The sequence below is a fragment of the Lucilia sericata genome, unplaced genomic scaffold (genome assembly GCF_015586225.1).
Source record: "Lucilia sericata isolate MDLA Ls3-8-SP2 unplaced genomic scaffold, ASM1558622v1 Contig000127F_arrow, whole genome shotgun sequence".
In the NCBI taxonomy this organism is placed as follows: Eukaryota; Metazoa; Arthropoda; class Insecta; order Diptera; family Calliphoridae; genus Lucilia; species Lucilia sericata.
The window spans coordinates 22,792-48,650 of record NW_023994159.1 but is presented as its reverse complement, the minus strand read 5'-3'; the positions used below and the strand labels follow the sequence as shown (position 1 = coordinate 48,650).

Here is a 25,859-nt window from a genome sequence, read left to right as displayed (position 1 = left end):
TTTATTTCTTTTTTGTTTTATGTCTTCTAAGTTTTAACACGAACTGTTTGTAAAAAAAATTTAAAAAATTTCAGAAATTAAAGGAAATTGTTAAAGAGGATTTAAAACGTTATAATAAATTTAGTTATTAAATTATTTCTTTCTATTAAAATGTGATACATTTTTCCATTTAATAGTTTTAAAGGAACCAAACAAAAGTGTTCCAAAAAGCCTTTTTTTCCATAAAAAAGCCTAAAGTTATTCAAAAAAGTTACTTTCTCTTTAAGCCAATAACTGTAACAGGGTTTTTTTCTGCTAGTTTGTTTTCCGAAACTAAAATTGTTTGTCTTAAACTTTAAGTTTACAAAGAAAACAGCTTTAAAAAAGGATTTATGCGTAAAAAAAGAAAACTTCAAAACAAGTCATATCACACACACACACACACTCAGACTACATTGAGTCTTTGACGTTATAAGTATTCTTGAAATGTCTTTATAGTTTGTCTGCTTAAGTCTGTTTTGCTAAAAGAAATATTTAGTAAAAAAAAAAGTAAAAACTTTTCTAACTTGTTTCGGTTGTAAGTTTCCAGGCGGAAATAAAATTTAAGTTAAGCTTTCAACATCACGTGATAAGAATAATAGTATATTTGATTTAGAGGAAATTGTTTAAAGAAATAAAAAGATTTATTTTTAGTTCTTAAGGTTTAAATGGGTAAAATGCTGATTAAGGCAATAAATGAAAATGATATTAACTGAAACTTTGACCAATTGGCAAATACCGATAAATAGTATTTTTATTATACAAGAGCTTTAGCAATTTGTAGTTGATTTTTTAAAATTTCTGGATATTTGTAGACTTTTAAAACATGTCCTTTTGCCATTTGACGAAACCGCTTTAGAGAATTGATGGCTTTTGATAAAGCTCGCATTTAAAGCTTTATATTCTTTGCAAAAATACTAAAATTTATCATTTACAGAGACTAAAATTAAACGAAATATGAAAGCTTCACATTAACTATCAAGTACTTCTGTTAAAGACTTTAATTTCACTTTGTAACTAAACTGCAATTAAAGCTTAATTTTGACTGCAATAATAAAATCTATACTTTTACAAGTAAAATAAATTTTAGACTACAAAGTTCTTACAATTAAAGCTTTATTTATGTACCACTTACTGATTTTTGTTGAGAGCTTTCCATTAATTATAAGAAAATTTAAGCTTAAATCTTTTTGACAATAAAGTATGGAAACTTTTACATAAAAGCTTTGCTTAGATTAATGAAGACTTTCGGTTTAAATTTTTTTAGACTAATTAAACTTTATGCAGAGTAAAAATTACCTAATACAAAAGTTTTACGTTTACTACAAAAGTGCTTAAAATGAAAGCTTTACTTACGTCAAAAGTTTCATTTTGACGAAAGCTTTCATTAGAATACAAAACGAAAACGAAAATTTAAGCTCAAAGCTTTTTGACAATAAAATAACTAATCATGGAAACTTTTACATGAAAGCTTTGCTTAGATTATGGAAGACTTTCGGTTTAAACTTAATTTAGACTAATTAAACTTTATGAAGCGTAAAAATTACCTGAGAAAAAAGTTTTACTTTTACTACAAAAGTGCTTAAAATGAAAGCTTTACTTAGATTATGGAAGACTTTTGGTTTAAACTTTATTTAGACTACTTAAACTTTATGAAGTGTAAAAATTACCAAAGGCAAAAGTTTTAAGTATACTAAAAAAGTGCTTAAAATGAAAGCTTTACTTTGGCCAAAAGCTCCATTTTGACGAAAGCTTTAATTAGAATACAAAATGAAGAAAATGTAAGCTCAAAGCTTTTTCACAGTAAAAAAACTTATAATGGAAACTTTTACATAAAAGCTTTGTTTAGATTAATAAAGTCTTTCGGTTTAAACTTTGTTTAGACTACTTAAACTTTATGAAGAGTAAAAATTACGTATACTACAAAAGTGCTTACAATGAAAGCTTTACTTACTTCAAAAGCTTAATTTTTACGAAAACTATAATTAGAATACAAAATGACTTACGGTTGAAAGCTTTACATTCATAAAAAGCCTAATTTCGAAAAAAGATTTGCTTAAAATACAAAACAACTTACGTAAAGCTTTATTTGCACTACAAAAAGACGAACATAGCTTTAGTTTGACTTCAAAAGCTATAGCATTAAAAGCTTTAAATTGATAACAAAAATAAATTCGATTAATTCTTTACTATGACTATGTTAAAGCTTACGATTAATGCTTTATTTGGACTGCAAAAGGATCTATAATTGATATATTTATTTCAATAAGGAAAGTTTTAAGGATGGAGCTTTTTTACACTAACTAAAAACTTACAATTAAAGCTTTAAATAGGGGAAAAATATCTACTTCAAATACTTGATTAAAAAGTTCTAACAATAAAAGCTTTACTAAGACTACAACATTTACTAATTAACGATTTATTTAGAATTCTACAATAACTACAATAAAAGCTTTATAGTTCTTTGACTGCAAAAAACTTACGATTTACTTCGACTACAAAAGATCATATTGTTGATGTTTAATTTTAACTTAAAAAATATCTTACGCTTGAAGCATTGGAGCATATCTTACGGTTTAAAGAAAAGCTAACAATGAAAGTTTTGTATAGAGAAAGAAGATCTACAATGAAAGCTTTACTTATTACACTCAAAATGAACGCATTACCTCGACTACATGGCTTAATAATTAATGCTTTTTAGTAAACAAAGACTACCTACGATGAAAGCTTATTCTGGATTAAAAAAGCTTAAAGTAAAGTGAAGATTTATTTAGACTGTAAAAGCTTCCATTAATAAAATCTTTGTGGATATAAGTAAAAGACAATACGTGTAACAAATGAAAGGTATTTTTAAAAGCTTCCACAGGCGATTTATAAATCTTAAAAAAAGTTCAACAAAAATCGTGTTTTACTCTTTTAATTGTTTTTTTTTTTCAACTTTCCTTTAAAGCATTTAATTTCCTTATTATTATTTCTTTTCAAAGTATAAATTTCAATTTTAAAATTGATTTTCTTTTTAAATTCATTACAAACAGAAATTTAATGTTTTCTAGTTAGTTTAACCAAAAACCCCCCGTTAACCCCTTACCTATCTAAAAAAGGGATGATTTATCATTGTATTGCCGCCTTTGCTTTATTGTCATATACCCTTCAACGCTTTTATGTTCTTCATTTTTGTTTGGCCTTAAGATCATAATAGAGCATAAAAAATATAACAAAAGACAAAATGACGGTTTTTGGGCATAAATTGTCATTTTGCCCTTTTTATTTTCTAGCCTCATGTTTGTTTAAGCAACCACGCCAAAAAGCTTTCTCAATAGAAAAATCATTCATAAGTTTTATAGCCAACATTTTTCTTGTTTTCTATGCTATTTTTTTCTCTATTTATTTATATTCCATTTGTTTTGTATGTTTTTTTTTGTTGACCCAACCCCTGCTTAAACGCATCATAAATGTACGTGAGACCATAAAATCATTTTTTTTTTTTTTTTTTGTAAAGACAATTTTTCATTTTTCTGTTGGGTATGTAATTTGGGGAATGTTGTTTTGTGTTTGGATGACTAGGTGAGGGTTTCACTTTCTATTGGGAATTTATGGTAGGTATTTAGGACAGGTTAAGGGATTAGTTTTAAACGGAATATATATATGGAATTTTCCCAATTGTGATTTGCTTGGTTTTACTAAGGAATATGATTGATAACAAAACTACTTGTTAGGGAATTTGGACTACAAAAACTTTTCTCAGACCTATTTTTTGATATGATTAATTTTAACTTTCCTAATGTAGCTACTTTACAAATTCCACTATTGCCGTTCATAACCTTCAAAACTCATTTTTCTTCTACAGATTTTTTTGTTTAGTCACCCGCCGTGAGGAATCAAAATGAAAAAAAAGAAAAAAAAAAAAAAAACATACTACAAAAATAACGAAATCAAATTCTCTGTAAATTGCCTGAAATCTATCAAAGCATGTTTTCTATTGATTTAGATTGAAAGCAAGACCCAAAGACCAAAAAAATTTATCTGTATTGAATATTGACAAATAACTTGTAATAAAATTATGCTATTTATGATGTTAATAATAATCATAACAGAAATAGTAAGTAATGTTGATGATGATGATAATCAAGATGATGGCAATGATCTTTAATTTAATAAATTTAATAACAACTACATAAAAAAAGGTCAGGGGCGCTGAAGGAGCTTTGGCTCATAAAAAAAAAACCTACAATAGACTAGATAACAATATAGATGTTTTATAGTTTATCTTTTTTACATTTTTCTTCAACTATATATGTATATATAGAGGGTTATAAAAAAAACTTGTGTCATTTTATTTGATTTTATATTTTTATGAGTTATAAGTCACAAATTATGAATTATTACTGTTTGTACTACAACCCACTATTATTATTATATGACAAAAGTTGTTCATATTGAAATAGTGTATAATTTTTTTATGATTGTCATAAAATATATGAATGGATGAATAAGGTGTATAATACCTATGGAGCTAATAAAGATTTTTTACAATATTGTCAGTAAAAAGCTACTTTTTTCGCTTTCACATATAAACATAAAAATGTGGCTTAATTTAACAAGCTGGTAACTATTTATAACATAAGAAGCATACAAATGAGCTAAAAATAAAAGCAGATTCGAAGGATGTTAGTTACTAGAAGATCTTAAAAGGTTTTTGGATTACACTCTTCTCATATTTCAATACAAATTAATGTTATAAAGGTATAGCTCTTTAAACACTTTACTTTTCATATTTATGGTCCAGTTTTATATTAGTTCAGTTCTAGTCTAGTTCTAGTTCAGTTCTAGTTCAGTTCTAGTTCAGTTCTAGTTCAGTTCTAGTTCAGTTCTAGTTTAGTAAAAAGTAAAAGCTACTTTTTTCGCTTTCACATATAAACATAAAAATGTGGCTTAATTTAACAAGCTGGTAACTATTTATAACATAAGAAGCATACAAATGAGATAAAAATAAAAGCAGATTCGAAGGATGTTAGTCACTAGAAGATCTTAAAAGGTTTTTGGATTACACTCTTCTCATATTTCAATACAAATTATTGTCTAAAGGTATAGCTCTTTAAACACTTTACTTTTCATATTTATGGTCCAGTTTTATATTAGTTCAGTTCTAGTCTAGTTCTAGTTCAGTTCTAGTTCAGTTCTAGTTCAGTTCTAGTTCAGTTCTAGTTTAGTTCTAGTTCAGTTCTAGTTCAGTTCTAGTTCAGTTCTAGTTCAGTTCTAGTTCAGTTCTAGTTCAGTTCTAGTTCAGTTCTAGTTCAGTTCTAGTTCAGTTCTAGTTCAGTTCTAGTTCAGTTCTAGTTCAGTTCTAGTTCAGTTCTAGTTCAGTTCTAGTTCAGTTCTAGTTCAGTTCTAGTTCAGTTCTAGTTGTTCAGTTCTAGTTCAGTTCTAGTTCAGTTCTAGTTCAGTTCTAGTTCAGTTCTAGTTCAGTTCTAGTTCAGTTCTAGTTCAGTTCTAGTTCAGTTCTAGTTCAGTTCTAGTTCAGTTTTTCAGCTAGTTCAGTTCTAGTTCAGTTCTAGTTCAGTTCTAGTTCAGTTCTAGTTCAGTTCTAGTTCAGTTCTAGTTCAGTTCTAGTTCAGTTCTAGTTCAGTTCTAGTTCAGTTCTCGTTCAGTTCTAGTTCAGTTCTAGTTCAGTTCTAGTTTCAGTTCTAGTTCAGTTTCTAGTTCAGTTCTTAGTCATTCAGTTCTAGTTCAGTTTCTAGTTCAGTTCTAGTTTCAGTTCTAGTTCAGTTCTAGTTCAGTTTTTAGTTCGTTCAGTTCTAGGTTCAGTTTCAGTTCTATTTCTAGTTCAGTTCTAGTTCAGTTCTAGTTTCATTTCTAGTTCAGTTTCTAGTTATCCAGTTCTATTCAGTTCTAGTTCAGTTTCTAGTTCAGTTCTAGTTCAGTTCTAGTCAGTTTTTCTAGTTCAGTTCTAGTTCCGTTCTAGTTCAGTTCTAGTTCCAGTTATAGTTCAGTTTCTAGTTCAGTTCTAGTTCAGTTCTAGTTCAGTTCTAGTTCAGTTCTAGTTCAGTTCTAGTTCAGTTCTAGTTCAGTTCTAGTTCAGTTCTAGTTCAGTTCTAGTTCAGTTCTAGTTCAGTTTTAGTTCAGTTCTAGTTCAGTTCTAGTTCAGTTCTAGTTTCAGTTCTAGTTCAGTTCTAGTTCAGTTCTAGTTCAGTTCTAGTTCAGTTCTAGTTCAGGTCTAGTTCAGTTCTAGTTCAGTTCTAGTTCAGTTCTAGTTCAGTTCTAGTTCAGTTCTAGTTCAGTTCTAGTTCAGTTCTAGTTCAGTTCTAGTTCTAGTTCAGTTCTAGTTCTAGTTCAGTTCTAGTTCTAGTTCAGTTCTAGTTCTAGTTCAGTTCTAGTTCTAGTTCAGTTCTAGTTCTAGTTCAGTTCTAGTTCAGTTCTAGTTCAGTTCTAGTTCAGTTCTAGTTCAGTTCTAGTTCAGTTCTAGTTCAGTTCTAGTTCAGTTCTAGTTCAGTTCTAGTTCAGTTCTAGTTCAGTTCTAGTTCAGTTCTAGTTCAGTTCTAGTTCAGTTCTAGTTCAGTTCTAGTTCAGTTCTAGTTCAGTTCTAGTTCAGTTCTAGTTCAGTTCTAGTTCAGTTCTAGTTCAGTTCTAGTTCAGTTCTAGTTCAGTTCTAGTTCAGTTCTAGTTCAGTTCTAGTTCAGTTCTAGTTCAGTTCTAGTTCAGTTCTAGTTCAGTTCTAGTTCAGTTCTAGTTCAGTTCTAGTTCAGTTCTAGTTCAGTTCTAGTTCAGTTCTAGTTCAGTTCTAGTTCAGTTCTAGTTCAGTTCTAGTTCAGTTCTAGTACAGTTCTTGTTCAGTTCTAGTTCAGTTCTAGTTCAGTTCACGTTCAGTTCTAGTTCAGTTCTAGTTCAGTTCTAGTTCAGTTCTAGTTCAGTTCTAGTTCAGTTCTAGTTCAGTTCTAGTTCAGTTCTAGTTCAGTTCTAGTTCAGTTCTAGTTCAGTTCTAGTTCAGTTCTAGTTCAGTTCTAGTTCAGTTCTAGTTCAGTTCTAGTTCAGTTCTAGTTCAGTTCTAGTTCAGTTCTAGTTCAGTTCTAGTTCAGTTCTAGTTCAGTTCTAGTTCAGTTCTAGTTCAGTTCTAGTTCAGTTCTAGTTCTGTTCTAGTTCTGTTCTAGTTCAGTTCTAGTTCAGATCTAGTTCAGTTCTAGTTCAGTTCCAATTCCCTGAAATCTTATAATTTAAAACTTTGTGCTAAATACAATGTTAACAGTTTAAACAAAATTATCTCACCTGAAATTTACCTCTAACTTCATTATTTCACATTTAATTTTCATTTACCCTTATATTTGTAACTCCATCAAGAAAACGGAGGTTGGGTCAAAAAGCAAAACTTTCCATTTTTTCCAAAATTATATTTAAAATTCTATTTATAAAATTTCAACCCCTGTTACCTTTGACTATCCATATTTTCTTACTCTTGCCCATAAAATTAAATCAAGAAGTAGCAGGGAAAATTGTTTTTCAGAGAACTTTAATCCTACTTTAAACAGCAAATGTAAAAGTTTTAAATAACTTCTTTAAAGAAACGAAGAATTTAAATATTTCGAAAAGCTATAAGTAAAGCTACCCAAATTTTGGCCATAACACCTTAGCAATCTTGTTATTTTATATTTTTGTATTCTTTTGAAATTGTCGCACGAAATTGTTGCTTGTTTTGTCTTGATTTTTTTTTTAAACTTCTATTGTTACGAAGAAACTTTTGAAAACAAGGCCAAGATAAGGAGCCTGTAAAGAGTGAAACAAGAAAATAATAAAACAAATAATGAAATGAAAAGTAAATAATGAAAAATTCTTAATGCACCGAAAGAAAACAATTTTCATATACATATGTATTTAGAAAATAAAATTGTTTTAAACAAAAGTTGAAAGCTTAATTTAGAGAATAAGTTTCTTGCAGCCAGAAGTGAGTTTATGGAACTTTCAGCTGGTTTTATAAGACTGAAAGACTACAAAACGATTTAAGATTAAAGCTTTAACTACGAAATTGCGTCTTCTTATTAAAGTTTGACAAACACTATTAAACATTAATTAAAGCGTTATTAAGGCTTTGTGTGTCAAGTGTCATCAAAGTAGAGACTACAGAAAGAGCTTTAGTTAAAGTTTCACTAAAACTTTTTGGCTAAATTCTCAACAATATTTAGGGGAGTTGGGTAAACTAAATTTACTTTTCTTCAGTGTAAATTTTTGTTACAAAAAGTCTTTCCTTTCTATTATTTCTTGTTTTGTTTAACAATAATAAAACAAATTTTTGTTTTGGTAGTCATTTAGGCCTTTAGGCTCTTTTTGTTTTAAGTGGACTAAAATTGTTTGGCAATAGTTATAAAATGTCTCTAGGGCCAAACGATAAACTAACAATGTTGTAATGAACAAGTACTACAAATGACTAAAAGTACAAGTACGTAAATAGTCACAGAAAGTGTGTGTGTGTGTGTACTTGGTGTAAAGAAAGGCTAAATTAGAATTTTGTAGTGTGAAATTGTTTTTTATTATTTAGTTTTTTTTTTATTTTTTTTTTTTTTTTTGTGATACTTTTCCTTTTTGTATTTTTTTCTACACTTACTTTTGTTTTACAACAAATACTGTATTTTTCAAGTTTGTTGTTTGTTTAGTTATTTTCTTAAATTGGTGTTGCTTGGCTATTGTTATAGGCCATGTTAATAACATTGTTAGAATTTTGTTGTTGTTATGAAGTCAACAAGTGAAAATATTTTTTGGTCATAAAATATAGGATTAAAGAAAAATCGATAGATGCTGCTGTAAGTCTGTGTGGTAAGCTAGAGAATGCAGTGGACTTTTGTACTAGTTATAAATGGCCTTGACAGGAAATTGAATATTTCTATATGAAAAGCAAAAGTCTAAAACATACATATGTATGTTGTATGTTTCAGGCATAACAATAGAGTATTATTTTTTGAAATGTGTACTTCTTATGTGTTAAACAACTTTTATGAAGTCTTAGCATGTGTTTTTGATATAAAATCTTTAAAATTGTTACTTTAAAACAAAAATAATAGAAATAACTTAAAAATTCTTTATAAAAAAAAAAACATTATTACAAAGCAAAAAAAAAATTCCTAGTATTTTCATTTAAAATATTTTAGATGTTAATAATATGGTTAAGGCCATATGTTAGCATATTAAAATTGTCCGACTTGAAACCTTTTTGAAAAGAGAAATATTAAAAGAAAAACTAAACAAAAAAGAAACAAGCACATACTTATCAGTAGCATCAATGAGGTTATTGAAATATTCCAAATAAAAGCAGACAAATAAAACACACATATTTAAATTATACAAGTTACACATACATATACAAACATATTAACTTTTACTTATATAATAAGTACTATGAAAATACTTCAAAATTTCTGACATTCATTCAATATTTGTCAAAAAATATTTGTTGCAAAAAAAAAGTTTTATATTTTATATACAAATGTTTATAAAAATTCACATAATAGACGTCGTGAAGTTATTTGTACAATACAATGTGTTTCTAAAGTGACCACTGACAAATAATATGAGAAATAAACTTTATAGAAAATTGAAAAATAAAAATGAGTTAAATAAAAAATTTTAAAATGAAACCCAACCACAAAACTGACATGAAACTGTCATTATCAATGGACTGTGTTCTGTTTATATAGAATTATTTGGAACAATGAAGTCTTAGTCTCACAAAAAAGGTCTCGCATACATTTGCAAATAAAACAATTCTATTAACACATACAAATGCAATAGTTTGGAGACAAATGTGTGCCAGTGGTCGGGAAAATGAAACAAGTCGGGAAATATATATATTAATTCCTGAAGTAGAACTAAACTAGAACTGAACTAGAATTGAACTAGAACTGAACTAGAACTGAACTAGAACTTAACTAGAACTGAACTAGAACTGAACTAGAACTGAACTAGAACTGAACTAGAACTGAACTAGAACTGAACTAGAACTGAACTAGAACTGAACTAGAATTGAACTAGAACTGAACTAGAACTGAACTAGAACTGAACTAGAACTGAACTAGAACTGAACTAGAACTGAACTAGAACTGAACTAGAACTGAACTAGAACTGAACTAGAACTGAACTAGAACTGAACTAGAACTGAACTAGAACTGAACTAGAACTGAACTAGAACTGAACTAAAATTGAACTAGAATGAACTAGAACTGAACTAGAACTGAACTAGAACTGAACTAGAACTGAACTAGAACTGAACTAGAACTGAACTAGAACTGAACTAGAACTGAACTAGAACTGAACTAGAACTGAACTAGAACTGAACTAGAACTGAACTAGAACTGAACTAGAACTGAACTAGAACTGAACTAGAACTGAACTAGAACTGAACTAGAACTGAACTAGAACTGAACTAGAACTGAACTAGAACTGAACTAGAACTGAACTAGAACTGAACTAGAACTGAACTAGAACTGAACTAGAACTGAACTAGAACTGAACTAGAACTGAACTAGAACTGAACTAGAACTGAACTAGAACTGAACTAGAACTGAACTAGAACTGAACTAGAACTGAACTAGAACTGAACTAGAACTGAACTAGAACTGAACTAGAACTGAACTAGAACTGAACTAGAACTGAACTAGAACTGAACTAGAACTGAACTAGAACTGAACTAGAACTGAACTAGAACTGAACTAGAACTGAACTAGAACTGAACTAGAACTGAACTAGAACTGAACTAGAACTGAACTAGAACTGAACTAGAACTGAACTAGAACTGAACTAGATCTGATCTAGAAATGAACTACTACTGAAGATACCGAATCTAAAGTAAAATTTTTAATTTTTTCTGTTTTACGATAGTTACACCATTTTTTTTTTTAAATTAATATAATCTGACTTATATCACTTTGGCCATCACTGGCCGTGCGTTGTCTCTGCTTGTGTCTTTATTTTAGCATGAATAAATGTTTTTGAGTGAATAAATGATAGTTGGTTGGTCGGTCGGTTGGCTGCTTGACTGCTATAGCTGTGTAGTTTTGTATGATTTCTTTGTCTATGTTTCAATTTGTTTGTTTGATGCTGACATTTGTATTAAATTGTTAAGGATTTGCAAATGATTTAATCGTTCTTTTCAACATTCTGTTGGAAAACTCTTTATTGTTGTCGTTCTATTAAAACAAATGGAAAAAAAGCTTTGATGCTTGTAAATGCTAAAGTGCAAATATAAACAAATGATTTAAAACTAAAGGTGTGGAAGTAGGATGCATATTGATAGTTATAAAAAGGAGAAAAATGACAACAATAAATTTATTTCAATTCTTAGTAAGTTTGAAAAAAAAGATACGAATTTTCAGAAACTTTAAGGCAATTTTTATAAAAAATTTACTTTCTTTATGAGTAGCTTGGTACGTATACTTATTGCAATTATAATTTTAACACTCATACGTACTGGTTCTCTTTTTTTTGTGATATTTGTGTTACCTTAGAAACCTGTACGTATGAGTTTTAAAAAGCTATATATATTAAGTATACGTATGTACGTTTTTTAACTTACGTTTTTATTGTGAAAATTATCATGAATTTGTTAAATTTATCTTTTTAATTAACATGTTAAAAGAAAAACTAGATATTAAATACCATAAAAAAGTAAATTATAGCAAAAAGTTTTTTTCAAATATAAAATTTTTTTTAATAGGAATACCTATAAAATAGTTATATTCATATTTCACATTAATTACCTTTACACAACCAGCACGATTTCCCATCAAATCACTAACTAATGGTAATAAATGCTTAATAAAACAAACATAAACATTAAATTTTTTGTGTTCATAAATCACCACATTTTCATTAAAAAATTAATAGAATTTTTGCCATAAAAATTTTCACTACATATTTTTTTAATGCACATCATCACAGTATAACGTTAAAGTAATATTTTGCCTGTCACATAGTGTGTGATGATTATGTTATAAACAATTTATGACAAAGAAAACGATTATTTATCAACAACATAAAAAAATAATCAAAGCTGTTTTTTTCAGTTGCCAACTATTTTTTTTACTACAAATTTTATTTAAAATTGTTGGTAATAAAGAAATAGTTTTTTTTATAACTACTAACATATAAAAATGAAAAGTAGTGAAAAAATAACTAAAAATGAAAATTACATGCTGTCATTCTTTCCAAAACGGGTAGAGGTTGAGTGACTGAACTATACTACTTACAGCAGTTTTCAAATATTTTTGGTCTTGTGCATAGAATTTCATTAGAAACATTTATCAAACTGCATGATGATGAGTAGCTAAATTTTTTTTGGTTATATATGCTTTTGGTTATAGTAATGTAAACAACAACAAATATGTATAAAATTTAAAGCTTAAAAAAAAAAAAAAAAAAAAAACAACAACAGATAGAATTAATATTGCAAAACTTCCTTTTGAAAATTGCACAGTTTTTCGGAAAAAAGTAGCAGTGCTGCTGTATAGTGTTTTTGTATGGCAGCGCAAAAACAACATGATGACATATAACTAGTTAATGTTTTAGTTTTAGGTATTCATAAAATGGTAGTTAGATTGAACAGTAACTGAATTACTAAAGTAGGCTAGAGTGGCAGAGCTGATGGTGCGCGTTGAAGTCCTTAAGGATCAGACGCATATCGACGTCTAATAGGGTCCTAATGTCAGGACGGTGCCTGGACGGTGCAACTGGCTACTGGCGGAATATAGACATTATAGAGCTCTAGGTCGGTTTTCCCCGATCTGACTGCAATACCTTGAACTTCAAGGTATTGGTCTCTAGCATTGAGATCGATGTAAAGAGCTCTTTACTGCACTGTGTTTTGTATGATGAATGCAATGCCCCACCGTAACTTCTGGTTCGGTCTTTTTGGAAAACGTTGTTACAACAGTGCAGACTGGAATTACTTGTCAGGCTTGTTTCCTGGACCCCGACTGTATATGCTATCCTATAGCCTTGAGGTATAGACTGCCAGTAACTCGGCTCTCTGGTCTTTCCCTAGGTTAGATTGCAAGAGCTGATGGTGCGCGTTGAAGTCCCCAACGATCAGACTTATATCGCATTCTAATAGGGTCCTAATGTCGGGACATTGGCCTGATGGACAACTGGCTACTTTCTGAATATAGGCATTATAGAGCTCTATGTCGGTTTACCCCAAACTGACTGCAATAGCTTGAACTTCAAGAGCTCTATACCGTACTGTGTTGTGTATGATGAATGCAATGCCCTAACGTAACTTCTGGTGCGGTCTTTTCGGAAAACGTTGTATCAGTTACAACACCGCAGACTGGAATTACTTGTCAGTGTTGTCTCCTGTACCCCGATAGTATATGCTATCCTATAGTCTTGAGGTATAGACTGCTAGTAACTCGGCTCTCTGGTCTTCCCTATGCTAGAGTGCAAGAGCTAATGGTGCGCGTTGAAGTTCCCAAGGATCAGACGCATATCACCGTCTAACAGGGTCCTAATGTCGGGACGGTGCCTGATGGACAACTGGCTACTGGCGGAATAAAGACATTATAGAGCTCTTGGTCGGTTTACCCTGATATGACTGCCATACCCTGAACTTCAAGGTATTGGGAAAGAGCTCTATACTAAACTGTCATGTGTATCATGAATGCAATGCCCCAATATTGCTTCTGGTGCGGACTTTTCGGAAAACGTTGTATCCGTGACAACAGTGCAGACTAGAATTACTCGCCAGTTTTGTCTCCTGGACCACAACAGCTGGTTCTACGTACCGGAATTACCCGTAATTATCGTCCAAGGCCTTTCAACTCCAGCAACAGCAACTGGGGGAATATAGACATTATAGAGCTCTAGGTCGGTTTACCCCGATCTGCCTGCAATACCTTGAACTTCAAAGTAATCGTCTCTAGCATTGAGATCGAGGGAAAGAGCTCTATACAGCCCAGTGTTGTGTATCATGAATGCAATGCCCCAACGTTGCTTCTGGTGCGGACAGTGCAGACTGGAATTACTCGTCAGTTTTGTCTCCTGGTCCCTGACAGCTGGTTCTATGTACCGGTATGGCCGGAAAGTATCGGCTGTCAACTCCAGTAATAACTTTCTTTTGCAATAGTTTTGATTATATGCTATCCTATAGTCTTGTGATTGAGAGACTGGACTGGACTGGACTATAGTCTGGAGTATAGAATATGTAGCTTTTATAGAATATTTATCTATATGTGATTATAACGATAAAATTTTTAACTTTTAAAATTTTCTTTTATGTAACAAGATAGAATATCTTTAAGAGTTTCTGGCATTAGGAAATTTGTTTTCCAAAGTCTACTACTTTTTGTTTTTTGTACATATTTTAATTTTCATTAAAATTGGACGTTCATTTAACGTTGGATTGTTATAATTTAATAGTTCATTAAAATTTTGTTGACTTTTTAATTCTTCTCCTTGCTCCAACTTATAGTAGTTTCAGTTCAAAAACATGATGAAAAACAACGTTACAGTGTAAATGACAAGGTTGTTGATGAGTTTGTTTTTTCTTCGGCATGCATACTCCAAAAATAGGTAGCTAACGTAATGGTAGACTTTGGTCCAACAAAGGGTTTGTAACTTTAAGAATATCTTTATCTTTATAGAATATCAACTTTCTTCGAACAAATATTAAATAAAATTTAGGATAAGTTTCAGAAAATATAATTAAAATATGCTATAGTGTTAATTTTAAAAATTACCTTTTAAACCTTTAGTAGCTTTAAGATCCCCTATAGAGGAATTTATTAGGTCGACCTGACTTTTCTATGGAAAATTTTCTTTATAGTAGTTGCAAAATTTTTGCCATTATCATCAGTATTCATATACAAACATTAGCACTCGGTTTCGTCGTAAAACTTCTCTTCACCCTCTTATACAGTTTAGTGAGAAAACATTGTCATTTATTTAATTTTTGTTGACAGTTTTGTTGTGCTGTTGAATGAAGTAAAAATGAAAAATTATAATGATTAAAAATAAAACTAAAAAGAAATGAAATCAAAAAATTTTAGTTTTGATAAAAATTTGTAGGAAAATTTATAAAATTTTTGGAATTTGAATTATTTTAAATAAATTTTGGAAAGAAAATAAACATTTTAGTCTCAGCTAGAGAAAGAGAGAAAAAAGCAAAACACTCTCTCTAAAGGAAGCTATAGTTTAACGAGTTTCCTTTATGTGTGTTATCTTAAACCAATTAAAAACTGTATTATGTCGCTTACAATTGACCACTTATATAACAGCATCTAAGAAGCTCTTTTTAGTTGTAGGAGATAAATTCTTGGTTTTACTTAATGAAAAATTCTTATTTAAATTTCTTAAATTCTAAATTTCTTAGAAATGAATGTAATATCTCTTACACAAATATACAACTTTTTGTTCAACATTTGTCTTTATTTATTGTTTAATATTTATATAAACGTTTGAGTGTAGAATACTTGGTATGTGTCAAGGTTTAATTAAACTCTTTTTCTCCAAAACTTTTCAGTTTCTAAAACATTAAATGTTTCTAAAAGTAAATATAAATTACTTATTATACTTTATTTACACAACGTTTATTTCTGTGAAAAGAAATAATAAGTTTCTAAGACAGCCGAAACTAAAATGGTGTGAGTGATTAAGGAAGACGATTATGAATTTATTTATTTTCTTAAACAAAAACATTTCAAATGAGTTTTAAACTGAATATAATTTAAACTGAAAAGGAGGGTTGAAAATTTGTTTTAAATTACCTAAAAAATCTTATGATAAGATTTTCGCAGCAGCCTCTATCGTAACGGTTTGGTTTTTCATTATTTGTTTTTAAGTTACTTTTTATTAAAAAATCTATTATTCTTTTAATTTCTAACAAACAGGGTTATTTGCAAAAACTTAATGTTTATGGCAATCCAGAAGCTCTAGACATAACATGTATTCCACCTCCCAAAAATACGGTAAGTTTAAAACAATTCTGGCTAATTAAATGAAAATTCGAAAACAAAGCTCTTAACCTTAAAAAAGTTCAACGGAAGAATTTAAAAATTAACTATAAACAATTAAAGCTTAAATTGGTAATTATTAAATTACTGGAAAACAAATTTTGTACTGTAAATATTTTTCAATTTTATATTAAAATCAGCAAATATTTATGTGGAAAAATGCAAAGCAAATGAGAAAAAACGAACGAAAAACAATAATGACTGTGGTTTTAATATTTGTGTGAAAGTGTTATTGTATATGTGTAATGGAGCGCATTGTATGTAAAACTAACCAGGATATTAATAATTCACAAGGCAATGATAATGTGTTTGTATATGTGAAAATTTACATATACTTATTTACATATACAAATGCCACTATCAGTGTTACCATTTAGCTGTGATTAAATAATGAAAGTAGTTGTAATTACAAAAAAAAAAAACAGAACTTAATATTGAGTAGCATAGTATGTGTTTCCTTTTTTTGGGTATAATCGTAATATGGTTAAATGGGGTATTTCATAGATAAGAAAAACTGAAGAGATTTTTGAGCTAAGAATTTATTTCGGAAAAGTTTCCAGTCTCCACTTTATTCTGCTTTATAAAAAATATATACAATTTTTTATTATTCGCAATGAAATACCCCTTAGATCCATTATTAACAGACAATGAAACCATTATCATGGTCACAACATACTTTTTGAAACAGAAAATTTTTCATATATTTATTTATATTAGGGTGGCCCAAACGTATAATACATTTTACTAATTGACTAAAAAGCAAAATGAACTGAACTAGAACGGAATTGGAACTAAAATAGAACTGAACTAGAACTGAAGTAGAACTGAACTAGAACTGAACTAGAACTGAACTAGAACTGAACTAGAACTGAACTAGAACTGAACTAGAACTGAACTAGAACTGAACTAGAACTGAACTAGAACTGAACTAGAACTGAACTAGAACTGAACTAGAACTGAACTAGAACTGAACTAGAACTGAACTAGAACTGAACTAGAACTGAACTAGAACTGAACTAGAACTGAACTAGAACTGAACTAGAACTGAACTAGAACTGAACTAGAACTGAACTAGAACTGAACTAGAACTGAACTAGAACTGAAACTAGAACTGAACTAGAACTGAACTAGAACTGAACTAGAACTGAACTAGAACTGAACTAGAACTGAACTAGAACTGAACTAGAACTGAACTAGAACTGAACTAGAACTGAACTAGAACTGAACTAGAACTGAACTAGAACTGAACTAGAACTGAACTAGAAACTGAACTAGAACTGAACTAGAAACTGAACTAGAACTGAACTAGAACTGAACTAGAACTGAACTAGAACTGAACTAGACTGAACTAGAACTGAACTAGAACTGAACTAGAACTGAACTAGAACTGAACTAGACTGAACTAGAACTGAACTAGAACTGAATTCTAGAACTGAACTAGAACTGAACTAGAACTGAACTAGAACTGAACTAGAACTGAACTAGAACTGAACTAGAACTGAACTAGAACTGAACTAGAAACTGAACTAGAACTGAACTAGAACTGAACTAGAACTGAACTAGAACTGAACTAGAACTGAACTAGAACTGAACTAGAACTGAACTAGAATAACTAGAACTGAACTAGAACTGAACTAGAACTGAACTAGAACTAACTGAACTAGAACTGAACTAGAACTGAACTAGAACTGAACTAGACGAACTGAACTGAACTAGAAACTGAACTAGAACTGAACTAGAACTGAACTAGAACTGAACTAGAACTGAACTAGAACTGAACTAGAACTGAACTAGAACTGACTAGAACTGAACTAGAACTGAACTAGAACTGAACTAGAACTGAACTAGAACTGAACTAGAACTGAACTAGAACTGAACTAGAACTGAACTAGAACTGAACTAGAACTGAACTAGAACTGAACTAAAACTCACTAGAACTGAGTCAGTTTCAATTTTAGTGGAATTTGTACTAATAAAGGCCTCCTTAATTAAACATTGTGCATATGTATAGTTTAAGTTTTAATTAAAAAGTAATAGGAAAAAATGAGCATGAACTAAAATGATTTTCGTATTTTTTACAACATTCTTGGTTTCTGTTTGTTAATTCATGTTAATCTGTCGAACCTGATTTTAACTGGAATAAGGTCAAATTATACCATGTTTGTATAGTAAATTTAAATTTTTAACATTTTATTGAGCGGATGCTAAATTTGGCAAAATATTTTAAGTTAAAAATTAACTTTAAATCAGTAGTACAAAAAGCGGATTTAAAGCATGTTTTTGCTGTCCTCTAGAAAATTTATTAATATTAAGGGAACAACAGTATTTGTAAATAAAAAAACAAAATATAAAGTTCTGATTAATTTTCTCGAAATACTTTTATTTTGATTAAATTTCTATTAAAGTGTCGCCATTATTTACTTATTTTCCTGTCTAATACTAGACATAATTTAATACACTTAAAAGGAATTGTTTTAACAAGACACTTTTATTTAATTTCTATTATTTGTTTTCTCATTTGTGTTTGCGTAAATACTATATAGTTTTTAACAACCGACATCCCTTTTCATGTCTGTAGCAATAAATTATAACAAATACAACTATTTACAAACATAGACACATTGAGACACTAACAAATACACACACAGAGTGAGAGAGACGGACATCCTTTTAAACATCAAAAGAAAGGAAACGGTTAAGCACACCTACGTTTGTTTTTGTTAACAACGACAACACAGACAGTGGTTCTGAAAGGTAATAAATAAAAAGAAATTAATGTAGATATAGGGAGAGTGATTAAAATTGTAATTTAATAGTGTTTAAAACAGTGGGATTGATAGAAGGAAGGAGATGGTTAAAAAAGTACTAGATGTTTTGATATGTATGCTGCAAGAGAATTTCAAATCTAAAAAGTTATCCTTTTGATAATAGAAGTTATACTTTGGGAGCTAAGCGTTTGACACCACTGTTCCTATATATTACATTTTTACCTACAAATCTAAATGTATACTATGTATCTGTATTTAGTTTTTACATCCCCAACAAAACTAATACCTGAGTTTGTTTTTATACTTATTATTTTTGTAGAAATACAAGTAAAAAAGGACATTATATTTTTCCTTTTTTATTTTCTCACTCCCCCTTTACACTTTACTGCGACTAATGATTGTTGTTATTTGCCCAGAAAAAAAAACTATACAAGGTATACAAAAAAAAGAGACATATATAAAAAAAAAATATGTGAAAAAGTTAAAAGGATAAAAATTGTTTATAACAGCATCAACATCCTCATCAGTAATGTCCTCATTTTCTTGTTTTTTGTCGCTTTCGTTGTGTGTTTTATTTTCTTTCATTTTCATATCCATAATAGGCGTTTTATACAATTATTGCTATAAATTGTAAGTATTATACAAGTGGTTGAATACTTTTAGTTATACAGACATACCGACAAAAAAAAACGGGGAAAACGTGTAAATCGACATACAAATAGACATATGGTCTTATATGTCTGTAATCGTATGTGCTGCGGTTATAATTTGTAAATATATATGTAGTTTATATAAAAAATATATAAATGTATAAACGTGTCAGTAGACGTTTTAAGTGAATTTAATGTTGTTTACAAATAGTTCTCAATTTTCCCCCTGTTACTGGACTAAAATAAAATACCCAATAAACATAGAAATATTATTATGGTGGTCAACTGGTTACTTTTGTTGGAATTAGTTTAATTAGAGGAGAGTTTGTAACCTTGACCACTACTATGCCAACATAAATAAATCGTAAATTTATCTATTAAAAGATCGGCAACTTTAACATATAATAATATTTTAGATCAAAATAGGCTGACAAGCAATACTTGGCTTGGCACCTTCTATATAAAATTATCTGGGAAGCCATAACTGCTAAAGTCCTCAAATTTTTCACGGGTAATATTAACATATTGAGGCAATATGGGTGGACCCACATAAAGTAAATAACTAAATTCGTACCTCTGTGAAACTGTAACCGCCAGAGTTCTCAAACTAAAAATTTTATTTTTCATTAAAATTTATATTTTCATTCAATTTAATTTTTCACCAAAAAAAAACTTTTTTTAAAAATAATTTAAATTACCAGTTAAAATTTTCATCAAAAATTACATTTTTTACTAAAAATTCAATTCACTTTTCCACTAAAAATTAAATTTTTCACTAAAAATTAATTTTTCACTAAAAAAATCCAATTTTTAGTAAAAATGAATTTTTTTTACTAAAAATTCTCTTAAAATGAAATTTTTTGCCAAAATTCTCTTAAAATGAAATTTTTTACAAAAAATTCAGTTTTCCTCCAAGTTAGTTAGTTAGTTAGTTAGTTAGTTAGTTAGTTAGTTTAGTTAGTTAGTTAGTTAGTTTAGTTAGTTAGTTAGTTAGTAGTTAGTTAGTTGATAGTTAGTTAGTTAGTTAGTTAGTTAGTTAGTTAGTTAGTTAGTTAGTTAGTTAGTTAGTTAGTTAGTTAGTTAGTTAGTTAGTTAGTTAGTTTAGTTAGTAGTTAGTAGTTAGTTAGTAGTTAGTTAGTTAGTTAGTAGTTAGTTAGTTAGTTAGTTAGTTAGTAGTTAGTTAGTTAGTTAGTAGTTAGTTAGTTAGTAGTTAGTTAGTTAGTTAGTTAGTTAGTTAGTTAGTTAGTTAGTAGTAGTTAGTTAGTTAGTTAGTTAGTTAGTTAGTTAGTTAGTTAGTTAGTTAGTTTAGTTAGTTAGTTAGTTAGTTAGTTAGTTAGTTAGTTAGTAGTTAGTTAGTTAGTTAGTTAGTTAGTAGTTAGTTAGTTAGTTAGTTAGTTAGTTAGTTAGTTAGTTAGTTAGTTAGTTAGTTAGTTAGTTAGTTAGTTAGTTAGTTAGTTAGTTAGTTAGTTAGTTAGTTAGTAGTTAGTTAGTTAGTTAGTTAGTTAGTTAGTTAGTTAGTTAGTTAGTTAGTTAGTTAGTTAGTTAGTTAGTTAGTTAGTTAGTTAGTTAGTTAGTTAGTTAGTTAGTTAGTTAGTTAGTTAGTTAGTTAGTTAGTTAGTTAGTTAGTTAGTTAGTTAGTTAGTTAGTTAGTTAGTTAGTTAGTTAGTTAGTTAGTTAGTTAGTTAGTTAGTTAGTTAGTTAGTTAGTTAGTTAGTTAGTTAGTTAGTTAGTTAGTTAGTTAGTTAGTTAGTTAGTTAGTTAGTTAGTTAGTTAGTTAGTTAGTTAGTTAGTTAGTTAGTTAGTTAGTTAGTTAGTTAGTTAGTTAGTTAGTGAAAGTCATAACTGAGTTTCTTATATTCTTCTCGTGAAGAGTGTATGTAAGTATCTCATTCCCTTTATAATTTCTACAATACAGCCGATTAGGTCATGTCCGTCTGTCTGTCCGTCCGGCAGTGTGTCAATTGAAATCAATATTCTGAAGACTCAAAATATGTAACTTCGGATCAATAATTCTGTCAAGCATGCTTTCGAGAAGTTTCCTATTTAAAATCAGCAACATCCGTCCATAAATAACGGAGGTATGAGTATAAATCCGAGGCAACCTCTTTCATTATAAAAGACAAAGTTTTGCATGCTTCGGCATAACAGCAACAACAACAAACAATGGGAAAGTCGGGTAAAATGAAATGAATTGAAATTTTATAAAATTAACATTTTTTAAGCACACTAGGTGTAGCGTACATAAGTTTCGTCAAAGGCGAATCTAGACTTCTTACTTGTTTTTGTTTATATAGCATATTTCGAGGAGTTAATCACTTAAAATTCTCATATATTTTAAATTGTAATTACTTATAGTAATAATGCTAAATTACTCGCTGGGTTATTTGAGGTAATTTTCCTGTGTTATAAATAAAAATGCAGTTAAACGTATTTTATTACAGCTGAAACCAAATGTTTGCCTTTTTAACTACAAGTGCTAACTAAATGATTTAAACATTTTACATCAAAGAGTGATAATTCAAAAATGTTCTAAAATAAATAATATATTTTTAGTATTCAACAGCTTCTGTCTAAAATATAATAAGTTTTTAAAACTACTTAAAAATGAATTTTGTAGATTAATTCTGTTCTTAGGGTTTTTAACTAAAATCTCCCTACAATTGTTAAGACAAAAACGAATAGTTTTTGTAGGAACAAAATATCCTTATGATTAATTCTATAAGTCACTACAAGCCATTTACAATGTATCCACTTACTTAGGTAGACCAGTCCCCCTTTCACATACCAGCCAAAAATTAAACAAAAAGTCAGTTTGTATTTAAGCAACCTTATGCTCGTCTATATAAAACACTAGCTTTCATATACAACTTTCTATTTCTTTCTACTCGTGTACTAACTACAAAGTGTGGAACATAAGCTTTTTTTATTATTATTTATTTTTTTTTTCAGCGTCCTTCATACATAAAACTAATAAAAAATGAAATAGTATAGTGACCATAACGACTATACGACCGAGCTGTGTTAACGACATTGGTTGATGGTGATGATGATGATGAAAATTAACTATGATCATGTACCACACATAAACCGTCAAATGGTTTTTACCATTATATGTTCATATAATAGTGTTTCATATTACACACTTTATTTTGCCTCTTTTTTCCCCCCATTCTCAATATTGTTCTATGTCCAGCCATTCTTAGGTTTTTTTTGTAATGACTTTCTCATGTCAAGTGTTTTAGGTTGCCAAACACACTTATACACACATTCACATACTCAATCTAAAAACGTCAGTTGCTTTTTTTCTTTAAAGTAAAGTGCTCGTCCGTCAATACATTTCTTTCAGAGAAATGTCAATAACTTTTAGGGAATTTTTAGAAATTCTATTTTTAGTGGACTATGGAAGTTTTTTTGAAAATTGAAAATTTTTGATGTAAAGCCATACTAGCAATAGTAATCGATTTTTTTAAAAGGAAATTTAGTATGTATTTGTGAAGTGGAAATTATTAAAATTTAAAACGTATTGCTAAAACTATGGGTCTGTTCAATAACTAAAAGTTGTTACTAATTGTTACTAATTTTCACAAAAATATTTCAAATTTGTATTGAAATACAAAAACAATTTATGATAATTTGTAACAATTATTTGTTATTGGACATACATTATGTAATGTACTTCCATAACCACTTACTTTTCAATGCCTACTACTTACCGTCTGTATTACCTAGAAGTACTCTAGTAATGACTTTCTTAAAATCTGATATAGAAGTACTTTACTTACTAAACAACTTCCTTATAAGAGAAAATGAAAGTACTTCTTTAACTCCCTATTTGTAAGCAAGCGTGGAAGTACTTGCCTACAATGACATCATCGTGCTAAAATAATGACTTAATAAAGTAGTGAAAAAAGGTATTATTAGCATTTTAACTCATTACTTTTCAATGTAAGTTTTTCCTGGAGATTTGTATTAGCGACCACTTTACGAATTGGCTATGGTGACTTACTCACTTAATCCGTAAAGATCAGTTTACTTTACTGACCCATCATAATCATAGTAATGGCTTGTACTTACTCAAGAACTTACTTATCAATGACTAGTACATACCGTCAGCATTACAGTGACTTAGTATCATCACTTACCTTTTGCATTACACAGAAGTAGTTTATTAATGACTTTATTATGAATTTTCTTAATTTTTTCCTATTTACAGTTTAATTTTTTATTTTTGTGTTTATTTTATTTTAATTTTATGATTTATTTTATTTTTTATTAATTTATTTTTTTTTATTTTATTTATTATTTTTTTTAGGATTTACCCTTTGATTATAATGAAATTGATTTCGATGTAGGTGGTTCTGGTCTGGTATGTTTTTATTTTTCTTTATTTAAATTTTTATTTTATTATTTTTTTAATTTCTGTTCTTTTATGGTCCCTATTGTAACAGTTTTCCTCTGAAGATGCTTCCGGCGACACTTTTAATTGGGACGATGTAAGTAAAATATAAAATAGAAATTATTTTAATTTTTCTAACAAAAAACATACATATGCATATTATTTTTTTTTAAATTTTATTTGAATTGTTCGTTTTCTTTGAGACCTTTTAAATTCTTGGAAAAGCTGAAACTATGTTCCAAAATACTGTTTTAGTTCATCTCTTTTCTTGTTTGATATTTTTATATAATTTCTCAGAATTTACTGAGAAATGTTTTACATTTGGTTTCCAAAAATTGTGTGAATTTTTATTTGATCTTTGTGCTGTCATGTATATATACATGTCAATTAATAAAATATTTGTCTCCTTTTTTCAATTTGTGGCATAAATTTTATATTAAGGCCAAACATTCTAAAGTAGCCTGTAAAACAAAATTAAACAGAATTAATTCAATGCAATCAGGTAAAAGTGTTTATACCCTACACCACTTTAGTGGGGAGGGTATATTGGGTTTGTGCTGATGTTTGTAACGCACAATAATATTGGTCCTATACCCACCTTAAAGTATACCAATCGGCTTAGATTTAGCTATGTCCGTCTCTGTCTGACTGTCATCCACGTAAACCTTGTAATCAAACTATAGGTCGCAATTTCGAGGATAATTCAATGAAATTTGGTACATGATCTTCTATTGTCTCAGGAACAAAGCCTATTGAAAATGGTTATGATCGGTCCATTATTTCACCTAGCCCCTGTTCAACTGAACCCCCAAATAGGGCTTGTAAACCTTGTAATCAAACAACAGGTCGCAATTTTGAAAATAATTCAATGAAATTTGGCCTATTGAAAATGGTTAACATCGGTTCATTATTTCATCTAGCCCACATACAACTAAACCCCCGGAAAAAGGCTTTTAAGTTCATAGTTATGTATATTAATACTCGTATCTCGATAAGAAGCTGCAAAACCAAGTTTTATACTAGCCTTGATGACCCTGATATCATTTTGGTGAGAGGGCCTCATTTGACCCTAGCCCCTATACAAAGTCCTCTTCAAAATGTGAATTAAATGTATACAACCGTGATTTATTTCGTAAAATGAAAAATTTTACTGAATTTAATCTTAATATCATAACATTAGCAATGGACTGACCCACATATAATCCTCAGTAATAGTCCCATCCTCATGAAGTTCGATCGAAATGTTCGTTCGAAATGTCGATCTTTGTCATTATGCTATTATTTTTAACTCAATTATGGACATTGAAGTCATTTTCTAAAGGGGAGAGGCCATTAGATATAGAATTTGTCAGAAACTTTGATCCCAAAATTAATTACATTGCTGCACATTTGCCTCTAAACTGGGAGACATCGGGCTTAGGGAGGAAAAAGTCCTTGAAACGTATGTAAAATCTATTGGAATTATATATGGCAGGGCAGAGGTTAAAATATTAGATACATATGTATATAATCTAAGAACGTCTTGGAGCGTAGAAGTCCCTCAACCAAATACTGTCTATCGTTGAATAATAGGTATACCAGGACTCTCATAAATAATCGGCAACAAAAGAGAGAATACAAACTGAAGGGAACTCGAGTAAATTAAGCAGATGAATGCAAAACATGGACGAGACAGAATCCTACGATCACGGGAAATAATGATACTGTGGGTAGAACCACAACTGAAGTGTCATTGCCACACTTTTCCCGATATTAGGTCCAAATATCTTTTGAGCCTCAGAAACGCTGATTAGAAAATTTTAAGGAACTACTTCCAGGAAACTGGGTTTCTGAACATTAGTTTGTAGTACCTTCATAGAACCCTTACAGGTCCGAAAGCAGGGTATATCTTCGGATGTGATATAGTAATAATGCACTAAAAATTTTCACAAAAATGTAAATATTCTCTAACAATGTTCACTAAACATTAAGGTTTTTACAAAAAAAACTAAAAAATTTAAATTTTCACTAAAATTTAAAATTTTCTCTAAAAATTCAAAATTTT

General features: G+C 29.5%; 1 protein-coding gene across 1 annotated transcript in view; it reads left to right on the top strand.

Annotated features, from left to right (window-relative positions):
• LOC119600907 (collagen alpha-1(XVIII) chain-like) overlaps positions 1-25,859 on the top strand; it is a gene marked incomplete at its 3' end in the record, with an annotated part of 366,468 nt that overhangs the window by 317,836 nt on the left and 22,773 nt on the right. The window contains exons 6-8 of the mRNA XM_037951492.1: positions 15,879-15,956; positions 23,732-23,785; positions 23,868-23,912. Coding sequence (XP_037807420.1) covers positions 15,879-15,956; positions 23,732-23,785; positions 23,868-23,912 — 177 coding nt within the window. The remainder of the gene's footprint in view (positions 1-15,878; positions 15,957-23,731; positions 23,786-23,867; positions 23,913-25,859) is intronic.